The sequence below is a fragment of the Lactuca saligna genome, chromosome 5 (genome assembly GCF_052625555.1).
Source record: "Lactuca saligna cultivar CGN05327 chromosome 5, ASM5262555v1, whole genome shotgun sequence".
NCBI classification, from domain to species: Eukaryota; Viridiplantae; Streptophyta; class Magnoliopsida; order Asterales; family Asteraceae; genus Lactuca; species Lactuca saligna.
The window spans coordinates 251,117,137-251,130,901 of record NC_136421.1 but is presented as its reverse complement, the minus strand read 5'-3'; the positions used below and the strand labels follow the sequence as shown (position 1 = coordinate 251,130,901).

At 37.5% G+C, this 13,765-nt stretch overlaps 1 protein-coding gene and 1 non-coding gene across 2 annotated transcripts; one reads left to right on the top strand and one right to left on the bottom strand.

Moving 5' to 3' along the window:
• Nucleotides 1-6,291: 6,291 nt before the first annotated feature.
• Nucleotides 6,292-6,711, bottom strand: LOC145046510 (uncharacterized). Its single transcript, XM_078994795.1, has one exon. The coding sequence runs from the start codon at nucleotides 6,709-6,711 to the stop codon at nucleotides 6,292-6,294; it is 420 nt and encodes a 139-aa protein (XP_078850921.1).
• Nucleotides 6,712-7,835: 1,124 nt separating this feature from the next.
• Nucleotides 7,836-7,942, top strand: LOC144999084 (small nucleolar RNA R71). Its single transcript, XR_013660609.1, has one exon. It is a non-coding gene; the product is annotated as a small nucleolar RNA R71 (small nucleolar RNA).
• The last annotated feature ends 5,823 nt before the right edge of the window (nucleotides 7,943-13,765 follow it).

The following is a 13,765-nucleotide window of genomic DNA, read 5'->3' as shown; positions in this document are numbered from 1 at the left end:
AACTAGCCACTGATAAGGGAGAAGACCTTGTTCAGGGACTAAACTCTCCTCCAAGTTTGAACAAGCATATTCGATTCTCATCAGCTTCTTCATCCACTCCCTCTACAGATGATGTTGTACAATGTGGATCAACCCCACCTCTAGTGGAAACTATTGAGCCACTGATCCAAGTGTGATTTCTCCAAGATCAGCATCTCCTTCTCCTCAAGTAGAGATTGTTCCTCCTATGCCAACATCTATTAAAACTGCTACTTTTTATCAGGGGAAATCCAACTCCAATTTTGAAACAACTGTGCTTTATCAACTTTCTCTACTGGTGCAGATAACTCAGTCCTTAGGAGAAAGGCTGACTAGAGAGGAAAAGGATGTGGCTTACATGAAACACATTATGACCTTGGTTGATGATGATGATATAGTTATTGATGACATCCCACCAAACTCTCCAAGTGATAATCCTCCTCCACCTCTACCTCCATCATCGAATCCTCCTTCACTACCTCCTTTACCAACTCATCCTCCTCCTCATACTCCTTCACCACGTTCTGTCTCTCATCCCCAATCTTATGCTGCCAAAAAGGGGGAGAATAGTCAAGAGGGTCCTGATCAACAAATTCAAATGGTGGTGATTGCATCAACTCCATCTTAGCCTGAGATGTCTGAAGCTGGAAGGGTTGAAGTTAACTGTCAAAAGGAAATTGTTATTGCTGCACAAGAAAGCAACATTCCAGATGTTGATGCAACAACTGATGATCAGTCTATCCTAGAAGCTCGTGATCAATCAAAGATTGATGACTATGAAGGGTTTCTTGATCTAGGATTCATACCAAAAGTTGTTGTTCCTTTGAGTATTGGCCTACCCTGATTCGTACTTTGAGGGGGAGATTCCTCATGGAACTAACAGTGATATAGAGTCTAATGATGATCAGCTCAATCCTCGAAAAAGGAAGGCTTCCCACTCAGGGGGAGCCTATGACGCTAAAGCTGGAAGCTCATCTGCTGCTGGTGATCATTCAACTCCTCCTCTTTCAAAGAAAAGCAAGTTCACCATTGATCTTAATGCTTTAGATGAAGAATGGGATATAAATGTTGATGAAGTAATAGAAATCATGATAGAGAACAATTTTTCTATTCGTGAAAGAAAAGAAGCTAGGAAAGGATAACGTCTGTCCTTTAAACTTACTCAAGTTATTGCTTCCGCTGAGAAAAGTGTTGATGTTGAAAGCACTAATGATCAAATCAAGAAAGTTCAGCTATTCAATAATAGTGTGGACAGAAAACACAGGGTTTTAGAGAGCAGAATGGAAGGGTCAATAAATAGATGTTTGAAGATGTTCTGAATCGTAGAACAAAAACCGATCCCATTATAAGGGTGAGGTGCACTAAAGCAAGGAACGAGTTATTGAAGCTTCACGTGGTCAGGAAGAAGACTGAGTATGAATAAACTAAGGTTGTATTTACTCGTGAGCTAGTCAAGCTTGGCTATAGAAAGTGGATATAAATTCAATAAATTATTGACAAGCATAAAGGTATTCATGCTCAAGAGGTGAAATTAGCAATTCAGTAGCTTCTCAACAAATTCAAGAAGCTGAATCTTCTGCCATTAGTCAGTTCTTCTAGACCATCCACCTCAGAAAGAACAGGCGCCCAGAAGATCCAAGAATACTAAGTTTCTTCTTCCATAGGGCACTCATTACATCAACAATGAACTATTAGTGGGTGTTGAACCTATTCAATACATGTTCATTCGAGAGCCATAACATGGTATCTTTCATCTTCATAGTCAAAATCACATGTGTTTTCACCGCACTGGTGGTCTTCCCTCTACAGGCACTAAAAACCTATTTCATCTTCGTATGGAAGGAATTAGTAATAAAGAACTTGAAAGAGTATATCGTTTGCTAATCTCTTTGGATCTTAGTAAAATATTGGAAGAACTTAAATCCTGAAATCTTGAAAGAAACTGACAAGTTCTACAATGGTTCTTTTGATGACTCCTCTGAAGAAGAAGATTAGTTTTCACATCATCAAATAGAAGGAGATTGTAAGCTCATACCTTATGATCTGGTGAGTCAAACACTCTATACCACCAACACCTCAAGCCATATCAGCGTCATCTTGTAGATTGTGATCTTTTGTAATCTTTATATATTAGGTAATTACAGATATATGTATAGAATAGATAGCAAATCTAATATCTTTCTGATGAGGATCAGTTCTTTGTATAGATTAGATACAATCCCTTCAATCAAGGGATATACTTGTATAGTTTGGTATATATTCAACATTAGGGTGAAACCCTAATGTTAACGTCTTGGTAACCGTCTTTATGACAGCTCGTTTTCTTGGTGAAAAACAATTTGGTGAATTCTTTGTGTTCTTTACTTTTTGTAACGATGTAAATTCTCAAACAATTTTTTTCATTTTTAAACACAAATAAACTTGTTTCATAATTCTCAAAATCACATGTGTCTTAAATGTCAACAATTAAAACAGAATCCCAGAACCATAAAAATAATCTCCTGCCGGTGTGTACATTCATGTCGGTGCCTTGCCGCGATCCTTGGAACTACCTGAAACACATAACACATAACACGGTAAGTATAAATGCTTAGTGAGTTCCCCAAAATACCACACACAACGCATTAGACACTCGAGGCTATAACTCAATAAGACCCTCTGGTCGATGTGTCTCAGTGGACCCTCCGATCCCACAACTCAGATGGACCCTCCGGTCCCTCGACTCAGCATCACAATATAATACACAAAATGCATAACACAAATAAATAGCATGATATCTCATTACATAGCCCATGCGTATACGACCCTCTGGTCACACATAAAAATTACCACTCAAGGTAAGTATAGTGAGAAGACTCACATCGTAAGCTAGTGAATGAAAATCTCGCACTCGGGATCTTGATCTCTACTCCCCGTTCTAGCTCCCGCCTAACACATAATAATTATCCCTAATTAATATTGGCCCTCAAGAAGCTAGACTAACCTTTCAACAACTCACAGAAGGGTAAAAGACCATTTTACCCCCTCCAAAGCTTAATAGTCATCAATCTTAACCAAACCCTAAAAGTCAACAGCAAGGAGTACATTGAGCGTTCCAACTCCCTACGTTGGGCGTACTCGGCTGCTATCCAGAAATAGGGTGCTCATCCCTTACACGGCACGTACTGAGGATTACACCCAATGTACTCCCCGGTTTTACTCCTCTCATACTCATGGTCTTAATCAATTAAGACATAAGGTCATATCTCAGATCTGAACCTTCTAATGCCTCTTAATCCATAAAGTCATCGACTTTAAGCCTTTGCATGGCTAAAAAGTCTCCATTCTAAAAATACATACTCATTTGTCCCAAGGGTCCCATAAATCATGCATGGAGTGATTTCACCAACCAATATTGGATTTTTATGGCATAACACTACTCATACACTCAAAAGGGGTTGGTCCTAGACTCTGGAGTTCAAGATCTCATCAAGACTCCACCTTTATGGGACAAAACCCTAGAATGCTCATCACAACATACTCAAGAAAAGAAAGGTAAAGTCTGAAGCTTTATACCTCAAATAAAAGCTTCCCACCTAGATTTGCTCAGATCTAGAAGATTGGACTCCAACTCTCTTGCTTCAAGCCCTTCTATTCTCTTCAAAACCTCACAAACACCCTTAAAAAGCTCAAACACACACACAAGCTCTAGGACGGAGGTAAGGGAACTCTTAGGGTTTTCTCTTTGGAAATGGTGGCCAGAAACAAGGCGATCATGTTCCTTATATAGGGGACTCACCTCAAATTAGGATTGCATTTTGGGCCTAGTACACCCAGCGTACCCACAGGTACGCCCAACGTACTAGGTGGTCTCCGCGTTGTATGCACGCTGACGAGTACGCTAAGCATACCCTAAGGTATGCCATGCATACTCATTTTCAATATTTTTATAATTTAGGCCAAAAATGACAATAGCTCAAAAGATCAAGGTTCTAGAGGTATACCTGGGCTTGGGATGTTACAAATTTTCTATTATTTATTTTCTTAGTTTAGTTTGTTTTTGTTTGTTATACTTGAAGTGTATCCGATCGATACAAAACTTCAAACTTGATCTCTTTGGGTGTCTTATAGATAAGGTTGGAAACTATATCCATTTATACCATATAATGGAGTACATCTTAGTATTAGAACTCCTGGAATCGAATAAAATGACTTAACCCATTAAGTTGTTAGAAACCCAATACCCATAACTTGGCCTTAGGTTGCCATGACGTGGTGAATGGGAAATGCCCTACTGTTTTGATTAATTGAGGGACACGGCATGGTCATCGATGTCCACGACATGGCGGTTGATTGAATTCAACGTTGACCATTGACTTAAACCATTCACTTTTTGACTTGAGTTGACTTTTGGTCAAATTATTAGTTGTGGAAGTAGAGTTAAGGGCTTACCTGGTATAACTATATAGGTGGTGTGTAGTATCGCTTTTTTTGGCGGTAAGAGCGGTAGCAACTGAGTATCGATTGAGATGCGAGTCTCTTCACTGTACTTATGGGTAGAACGCACCAATGTTGACCAATTAGATTATGTTTGTAGGATGTTAGTTGTCTTTGTGACTCTTGCATGTGTTTGTATGTATGTTGGGCGGGGCCCATGTTATGTATGTTGGGTGGGGCCCATTATGTATTACAGGCGGGGCCTGTTAGCTGAGCGAGGCCCGATGAGTACCAGACGGGGCCCAATATATGTATGGTATATGGTATTTTAGGTAACTCACAAAATTTTTTTCTTACGGTTTATGTTTATGTTTCAAGTACTTCCGGTTCGAAAAGGAAGAGCTCGACATGATTGCATCGCATCCATCGACATTCCACATTTTATGAATTGTTTTGTACTCTAATAACTATTTGATATTTTCTATACTTTGATAGGATTTTAGAATGAATGCATGGTTTGGTGTTTGGCTTAAAACAAAAGGTTTTACTTAGAAATTATGGGATGATACAAGTTGCTTGGTTTGATGGATACGGACACACTCTCGGGTGTGTATGAGCTCAAACTAAGGAATTGGTAATATTTTTGAAAGAAAATGAATCATTGATGTGAAATCGAACCAAAACAAGCATTAGTGTTTCCTTAGGTTGTATATCTAAGTCCACAGAACACACATGCAACAACAAATTTAATAACAAAAGAACAAATTTTGACAATTCCATCTCAAGAACAAACCCTAATTTTCAATGCACAAAATTATTAAAATTAACAAGATTAGAGTATGGGAATATTACCGAAATTAAAGATGGAACACAAAATTAAGAAAAGGTTGAGAAAATCAGTGGCAAAATCGAAGTGTGTGGACCAATATTCTTTTCCATTTGTGAGTGGTTTCTAACAAAGTGATAGTCAAATGTTTGAGGTTGTGTATAAAATGGTCCCCTCCATGTTTTTTAAATCTCACATTGTGATCTATAGAGCTCACATCGTGAGTTTCAAACTGATTAAAAGTATGGTATAATTTTATTCCCATGTCGTGGTACTTAATCCCACGTCGTGGTTTTGAGAATTTTGACCAAAAACATTAATTTTTCCATTTAAAAATTCTTACGATTCTTGAATTTAACGCCACACTTGATTTTTTACTTTTCTTTTAAAATTAAGATGAGTATGATGACTTATCCTAAAACTTAAATTAAAATGAAAAACTAAATAAAAAGAGAATGAAAATGCAAACCGAGTTCGGGTTGCCTCCCGAGAAGCACTTCTTTTAATGGAGTCGTGAGCCAAACTCCTTTCCTACTCTAATTTGTTGCGGGTGGAAGTGTCATCTCCATTTTCTCTTTTTGCTCCTTCCACTTTTTTTAGTAAGATTGCACCCGTCTTATATATGGCTTCCTGGAATTTTCTTTCTTTGTTTGAATGTTACATGCCCCATTCTTTCTTTTAACTCCTTGGGATTTTTTATTATTCGAGCTGTTCACTTGATTTTTAGCGAGTCCCTTTCTGTCTATCTCCATTCTATTAAAATATATGTCCTTTCCTTCTTGATCATCTTCTTCATCACTTGAACTTAGCTCTTTACTCTCACAAACCTCTTTATCTTGTATTTTTGGTGTAGTAAAGGCGAAGACTTCTAATACCATTGGAATTGAGGCTCTTATCTTGGTAAGCTTGACTTTTTTTAGGCTTTTCTCTTCTTTGGACCACTTCTTCTATTAATTTTTCAAATTCTTCAAGTTCATTTGTCTTCATCCATAATGAACACTTCATTTTGAATCTTAGACTTCTCAATTCCTTCAGCTCCGAATGTCATCTTTTATTTTTCCCATCGGCAAGGTGAGCTTTGATTCATGAACATCTACCAAGGCTTGCACAGTATTAAGTAGTAGGCATCCAAGGATAATTGGTACATCTTCATCCTCTTTCAAATCCACTACCACAAACTCTATTGGAAAAACAAAATTTCCAATTTTTACCAATATATCTTCAATTATGCCTCGAGGATGAGTTACAGAACGATTCACCATATGAATTGTCATCCTTGTGGCCTTCAATTCTAGAAGGTTGAGATTCTGATAAAACAAATAAGGCATTAAGTTTATACTAGCTCCAGAATCAGCTAAGGAAAATATCTTCGTGTTATTTCCAAACTCACACAGTAGAGTAAGGCGTTTGAGATCTCCCATTTTCTTTGGTATTCCTTCCATAATCACCATTGATCATTGTTTACTAAGAACCACCTTGGAAGTCTTATCTAATTGTTGGCGAGTGTCGAGGAGATCTTGCAGAAATTTTGTGTATTCGAGAATTTTGGCTAACGATTCAGCAAACGGGGTATTAATTGGAATACCCTTGACTTGTTGGATAAATCTCTTGTGCACTTTTTCCAATGGATGTGCCTTTGTTCGAGAAGGAAACAATAAAGGAGGTTTATATGGCTTTACAAAAGAAGAATTTTTCGGCCTAGACCATGCATATGACGTGAGCATGTGGTCCTTACGTTGTGAGACCTACACATCAGATTAATCTATTTTGTTAATCTTCTTTCTTTTCGATTGTGGATCGATATACTTTGTGTCTTCATCAAACACCTTTAAAAACTCAGATATGGTGTCTTCTTCAGTGGAGATGGCCATGACATGTGATTGCGGTTGGTGATCGGGAATTTTAGGTGGCAACCATTCATTAACTAGTGTAGTTAATTGCCCGAGTTGAGTCTCAATGTTTTTAATTAAGCTTGCTGGTTTCTAATGGTAACATTAGTTACATTGTGTCGTTTTTCAGAAACCTCCATGAACCTATAAAGCATTAACTCAAAGTCCATCTTCTTCTCGGCTGGTGGTTGTTGTTTTTGGTAATAACCCCATTCAGTTTACCTATATTTTTCTTCTTTTTTTTCTTTGTGTACTCTTCATATGGCAACCATTCTTTCCTTGGCTTTCTCCATTCTTCTTCGAATCGATCTACACTACAATAACCAACTTGAACTTTTCTATTCCCATTTTCGTCTTAATGGCAATCCTTGGTTAAGTGTGGATCATTACAATTTTCACAACACACACGTATTACGTGTACAGATTGATCCATTTTCGTTATTATTCAATCGATATTATTTAACAATGCCAAAAATGCTGCCATGTCTTCCGAATCACCATTTCTGATTCCCTTTGCTCCGTCTTGTCGAAGGTTGTGGTATTCTCTTGAATGCTATGAGAACTCTTCTATTAGCTCTTTAATTATAGCAAGATTCTTCTTTGTGAGAGGTCCTTGAGAATCGAGGAGTTGCCTTGTCGTCACGTTTACACTATCATTAAAAATAGATACTTCTCGTTGCTCATTAAGATCATTTTGGGGACAATCTCTTAGTAATCCCTTATATCTTTCTCATGCTTCATACAATGATTCCCTTGGTTGTTGCTCAAAATTAGTTATGACCTTCTTAAGTTTAGAAACCTTCGATGGTGGGTGAAAGTGTTGGATGAATTATTCACGCATTTGTGCCCATATTGTGATTACACCAAGTGGGAGTGCCTTTAACCAATCTTTAACCGCTCCTTTAAAGGTGTCTGGAGCATTCTCAACAACTCGTGGTACATTCGGAATATTAAAATAATCAATGATGTCATTGACTTTATCGAGGTGTTTGTATGCATCTTCATGATCTTTTCCGTAGAATGGAATATCTTTTAGTGCGCAAAGGATGTGTCCCTTGATCTTGAAGTTTGCGGTAGCGGGAATCGCGGGTTACACAAGTCCCATACTGGTGTCCTCATGAATTCTCTTCTTGTATACCTGCATAATCATATCTGCAATGTTGTCCATCTCGTCATTTGGCTCACTTCTGGGTTCACTTTCTTTTTCTGATTCTATTTCGGGCTTGTAACCACCTTCCTTTTTGTTAAGAGTCTTCTCAAGGCTTTCAAACTTGATTTCGTTTACCATCGTGTTGTTTGATCCCCCAACGTGTTTGTCTTTCTTTTTATAAAATGTTGACTCCATATCTTTAAAAGGTGGTGTCTTTGATCTACGAGTCATATACTACTGAAACAAAATGTAAAAAAACACTAAATTAAAATAAATTGAGATTGCAGTTCTCACGTTGTGAGCGTATGCTCACCTCGTGAGCGTGTATGCTCTCGTCGTGAGTTCTGAATCAATTAAACTAATGCATAAAATTAAATTTTTTGGGTTTTATCCTAAAAAACAGATCGATTATACTAAATCAATTAAACTAACAGTTGAAATAGTCGTTTCCCGGTAACGACGCCAAAAACTTGGTCTGCACAGATTATACCTATCTAGCTTTAAATTTATTAACCTAACTATTTATCTACTAATGCACCTATAACCAGTGCACTTAGTCAGTATATAGTATAGTAAAGTAATTTGGGTATCAAACACAAGGAATAAATTTAAGTACTAAAAATTAATCTGAAAAAAATAACCAAAAAAGGGTTTTTATCTGATTTTGAAAGTTCAGATTAACTTAAAACTAAACAAACACTTAACTAAAAACAGGTGTTAGCAAGATATTAAAAACACTTTCATTTAGTCTTGAATTCACATTCTTGCTATGGTTAGTTCTTATTTATGGATTAATAAAGTTGGTTACTAAAATAGATATTATTAGTAATCTTGATCGGATCTCCTAATATTTTTCTCAATTAATGAACTACTATGTAATGATCATACACAAGCAAACACATAATTGATATTTAATGATAATTTAGCAATGTAAGATATATCTAAGGTAAATATCTATGATCAAGACGATTTACAAAACACAATTACGATCAAATCATGTTCTATAACACAGTTAAAGTTGTTGTCTTTATTACCTAATCTAAGATTTGATGAATCCTTGCTCTGATAATTTAATCATCATAAACTAACTAAATCCAACTTCATATAATCTATATATAAGAAACTAGCACATAGTTTAAGGTTTCATCTAACTTAACAAAAGTCTACTAAGTTAGCTACTCATGGAAAAAGGTAAACACACTAAATCATAAGAACTCGACATGATTGAATTAATGCAAACCGAATGCGATGTGTGATCTTCTAATCTTCAATCTTCGAATGTTCTCACTTACAAAAGGTTGTTTTTCGCACTTTTCTGATCTCTAAAATTGACTATCTCTCTAGAATATCATAATCCAACCCCAAAAGTTGATACAGAAAGGAATATTTCTAGTTTCCAAAAGTCGAGTCTCATGTCATGAGAATTAAGGCTCATGTCAAAAACTCAGTACAATTCGTGCTTGGCAGGAAATCTGCATTCCATGTATAAATCTTCTAGAATAATCTCTACTCATGTCATGAGTTATAGATCTCATGTCATGAGTCCTATCTTTACATTGTGAATTTTCTTACAAACACGACATGGTACTCTATTGACACGCTGTGGGGAGTGTCTTTGCTTGGCTATTCTTTCTTTTTAAGCTCCATAAGCTTCCAATTTAGCTCTAGTCCATCCAGGTTCCAATATTTGTCACTTTTGGTCCTGTTTCCTCAAGAATTTCCTATTTGGCTAAAATATGTAATTTAACTCAATAAATATCAAATATATTTGCAATTAACCAAAATATTACTTAAAATGTATTTAAATAATGCCTACGTATATGCATAAATATCCATACATGTTTATTTGTTTCAGTATGTATATATGTGTACAACATGATAGATTAGGGATAAGGATATGCTCATGATTGCCTGATATATCGTTGGGATAGATGCCTTTATATATCTGCTGGTTGAGCTTTTAGAACTGTATGCTAGTATGGATTTCAGATGTTGGATATAACTGCCTGATTAGGTGATGCACTCGTTTAGATTACTCAATGATCGAATGCTAATTGCTTTCTTCTTTATGGGAATCATATTGATGTGAGTTAACTATTACATGAATATTTTAGGTTACATGCTTCAAGGGTTAAATAATCTCACAGTGACTGATTCGGCCTTAATGCGCAACTCTCGTCCGAGTCTAACTATTATACGGTTGGTTCTTCTAGTCAAAGGATTATCTAAGCTTTGTTGCATGTAATTGTATTCATGATGTAGTTAGTTGACATTAGTTGGAGTCTTTCAATAGTTGATTGTAAGGTGAGGTGGGGATCCTAGGAGAGCCTAGGAAGGGCTTTAGTGTGAATGGTACATTTTTTAGCGGGTATGGGGTGTATCAGTATGAGAAGGTGACTTAGAGCATTCAGGATGTTTCTTGAAGAAAGAATGGATAGGTGTGGAAGTTAGTATTGTACCCATGCTACTAAAAGCACACGATCCATACTTGAATCAAGGAAAGTCACGAAGATTCTAGGAAACTTGTAGAATATAAATTCTTGGGTTATGTTCTAAGCATTTATTGGTTATTTTCAGTGTAGTGATGAGCAATCATGGAGGAGGGTCTGATTTTGGTTTAGGTTCATGCTCTGGAAATGAGCCGATTTGATGAGGGGATGTATGAGTTCATCACGTCACCCGCCGACATAGCTATATATGAGCCTCCTATGGTTTGTGGGAGGAATGTAAGGGTTCTGAGTTTACATTGGATTGAGGAGATGAAGAGTGTTTCTGCACCAGTACCTATCCCATTGAAGCCACGGTTCGGATTTCTTTGGATCTTTTACATCATCCAGCAAAGATTTGTTGGGATTTTATTGCATAGTCTATTATGATTACTAAGTTGGAGACTATGTCATGGGATGAATTCAAGACCCATTTCAGGGAGAGATATTCGTTGGGTCTGTAGTATGTGTTAGCAGATGGCTCAACCAAGAATCCCAAGATCTTTGATTCATGAGCTAGAGGCCAACAGGGTCGGGGTCGTTGCGCCAAGTATAGGAGGTCTCATGAGGGGAGCTTTCGTAAGAAGGGAGTGGGTTGCTTTAGTTGTAGCCAATCTGATCATTTCTATAGGGAGTGTCTTAAAGGACCGAGTTTGATTTATTTTCACTACAGCTAGGTGGGCCACAAGAAGGTGACTATTTGATATTGACAGCTGGAACAACATTGGACATCTGCTCCAACTACACTGAGAATTACTGATGGTTGCGAGGACAGAATGGAGGCTTCGTTGATGAGGATTTGAGCGTTTCAATTGATGGCAGTGGAGACCTGAGTTCCACCTGTTGTCGTTGCTGGTGTGTATCGTATTCTTTCCTTCTTGTTTTTATTACTCATGATTATGTGATTACATTTGAGAGGCGTAATGTTCGAGATGCTTAAGCCTTCACCTAAGGTTTAGGATTTCTTTATGATTATCTGGTTATTATCATTTGAGGGATTATCATATGCCATTTTTGCATACTATGCTCCGTTTTTTGGAGGAGATTTGGATGAATCGGTTTCAGACTTCGATATGGGGGATGTCGGCCAATGATTGAGTATGTCCAAAGTAAAGGAAAATTGAGTGTTTTTCTTGAAAGGATTAGCATTCGGATTGATTTTGATGGTTCAAGGAATTTTCAATGCTAGTATGTTGGACTTTTGGTATTCGAAATTAAAAAAGATCCTTTATGTTTGTAAAGTATAAGGGGTTGATCAGAATGCGGGTTCAAGGTGAGCTGATGTCAGATTCATGCTTTCAATGATGTGAGTGTAATCCTCGCATCAGAAGTTGTTAGGTGAAGATCTCGTAGTAGTTGGTTGTCCCTTTTAAGACAACGAACATAGAGTACTGGTGCCGCTCAGGTTAGATGTCCGATGTAGATGGTTAGCTCGTTGGGTTAATCGTTATCGTTACTAAGGTGAGAGATGTTGGGATCTATCAACTTTGGGGTATGGATGATACATATTCGCATTAATACGTTCAACTGTTGGGATTGCTCGAAGGCATTCAAGTTGTATCAATTTTTGATGATTTGGGTATGTTGATATTTTGATAAGTATGGAGAAGCAGACATTTGATCTGCGAGTTAGAGTGTTGGAACAATGTTATTCAGTTCAGGGGGTTTCTTTAATAAGCCATGATTATAAAGGATCTGTTCGGTTACTTACGATTGGGATAATGCTTTAAGTTGCGAAGGTTTATGGTTGGGTTGCTCATTAATATACGTTATGATTACATGTCGGAATCTTAGAGTTTTGTTTCTGTGGATAACGGTCATGTAGTAAAACCTTTTGGAAATTGTTTGAGGAATCTGGTTTCTCTTATGATCGGTAATGGAAGGTGCGAGTGTCAAGGATCAAATAAGTGACGTTCTGGGCTGACTAGGAAGTTCGAATGGTTATGAAAAATGTTAGACTTTAGCTAAATCCAAGTGGGGGAGAAAAACTTAGGAATTAACGGAAATATTTCCAAGTGCGGGTCAATATGGAACATCATAAACAAGAGCAATTATATAGCCAATTATGATTGTATTAAGAGCCGAGTGTTATGCAAGGGATAATGTTCGGTGTTCGGTTGTGATATGGGAATCATATTCAAATTATATTGTCTGAGGTCATGGAGCATCAATAGTAGTGTATGACGGATACATGACAAGGCTCAGGTTGGGGGTTGTGTTAGAGCCTCTCTGCATGTTCTTGTATAATAAATGCTTTGGGGTTCGATGCATGACCTGAAAACCTTATTAGGGTATATCCGGATGTGGCTTCGACTCATGTTGATTATGGTTTGGTATGGTAGATGGATGGCAAGACCATGGGCTGTACCCATGGCTATTGTAGAAGTGTTGTAAGTATATGATGAGAGTTGTATCATACACTAGGATGAGTTAGACCTTCGCAGGAGTGTTTGTTGGATTGTAGGAGGATCACAACGCACATATGGGTTAAGTCAGACCGTTTTTGTTGGTTGATAACTCGTTGTTAGGAATGAGGATTATGGGAGTTGTGGCGGTGTTTTAGGCTTGTATAGCTCTCATTTGGGTGAGACCCATGGGCAAGGCGTGATTTGGTTACGTTAACTTAGGTGAGCAGACCATCTAGACATTCAAAGATTTGTTCAAGGCACGAGGTGTTGATCGTAAGTCTCCTGATCAATGTTGGAGTAATGTCAAGATTGTTGTGACCTACAATCTTTAGTATTCTAGCGAATTAGATGGTATCATGAACCAGTAAGTGCGTAACTCATGAGGGTGGGACCCGGTAGTAACTGGCTTAGTTGAGGTGTCAGATCACGTTTAGAGTGGGGAAACTATGTGATCAATGGATTGCATCCCTGAGGTAAATACTAAATAGGCTATGATAGCCTTTATCAGTTAGACTATAGGGTGGAGTCTCGTGGTATAACCAAACATGATATTGTCAGACTCAACAGATGGT

Coding starts and splice junctions, on each gene's coding strand:
- LOC145046510 (XM_078994795.1), bottom strand. CDS start 6,711: ATGGTGATTATGGAAGGAATACCAAAGAAAATGGGAGATCTCAAACGC.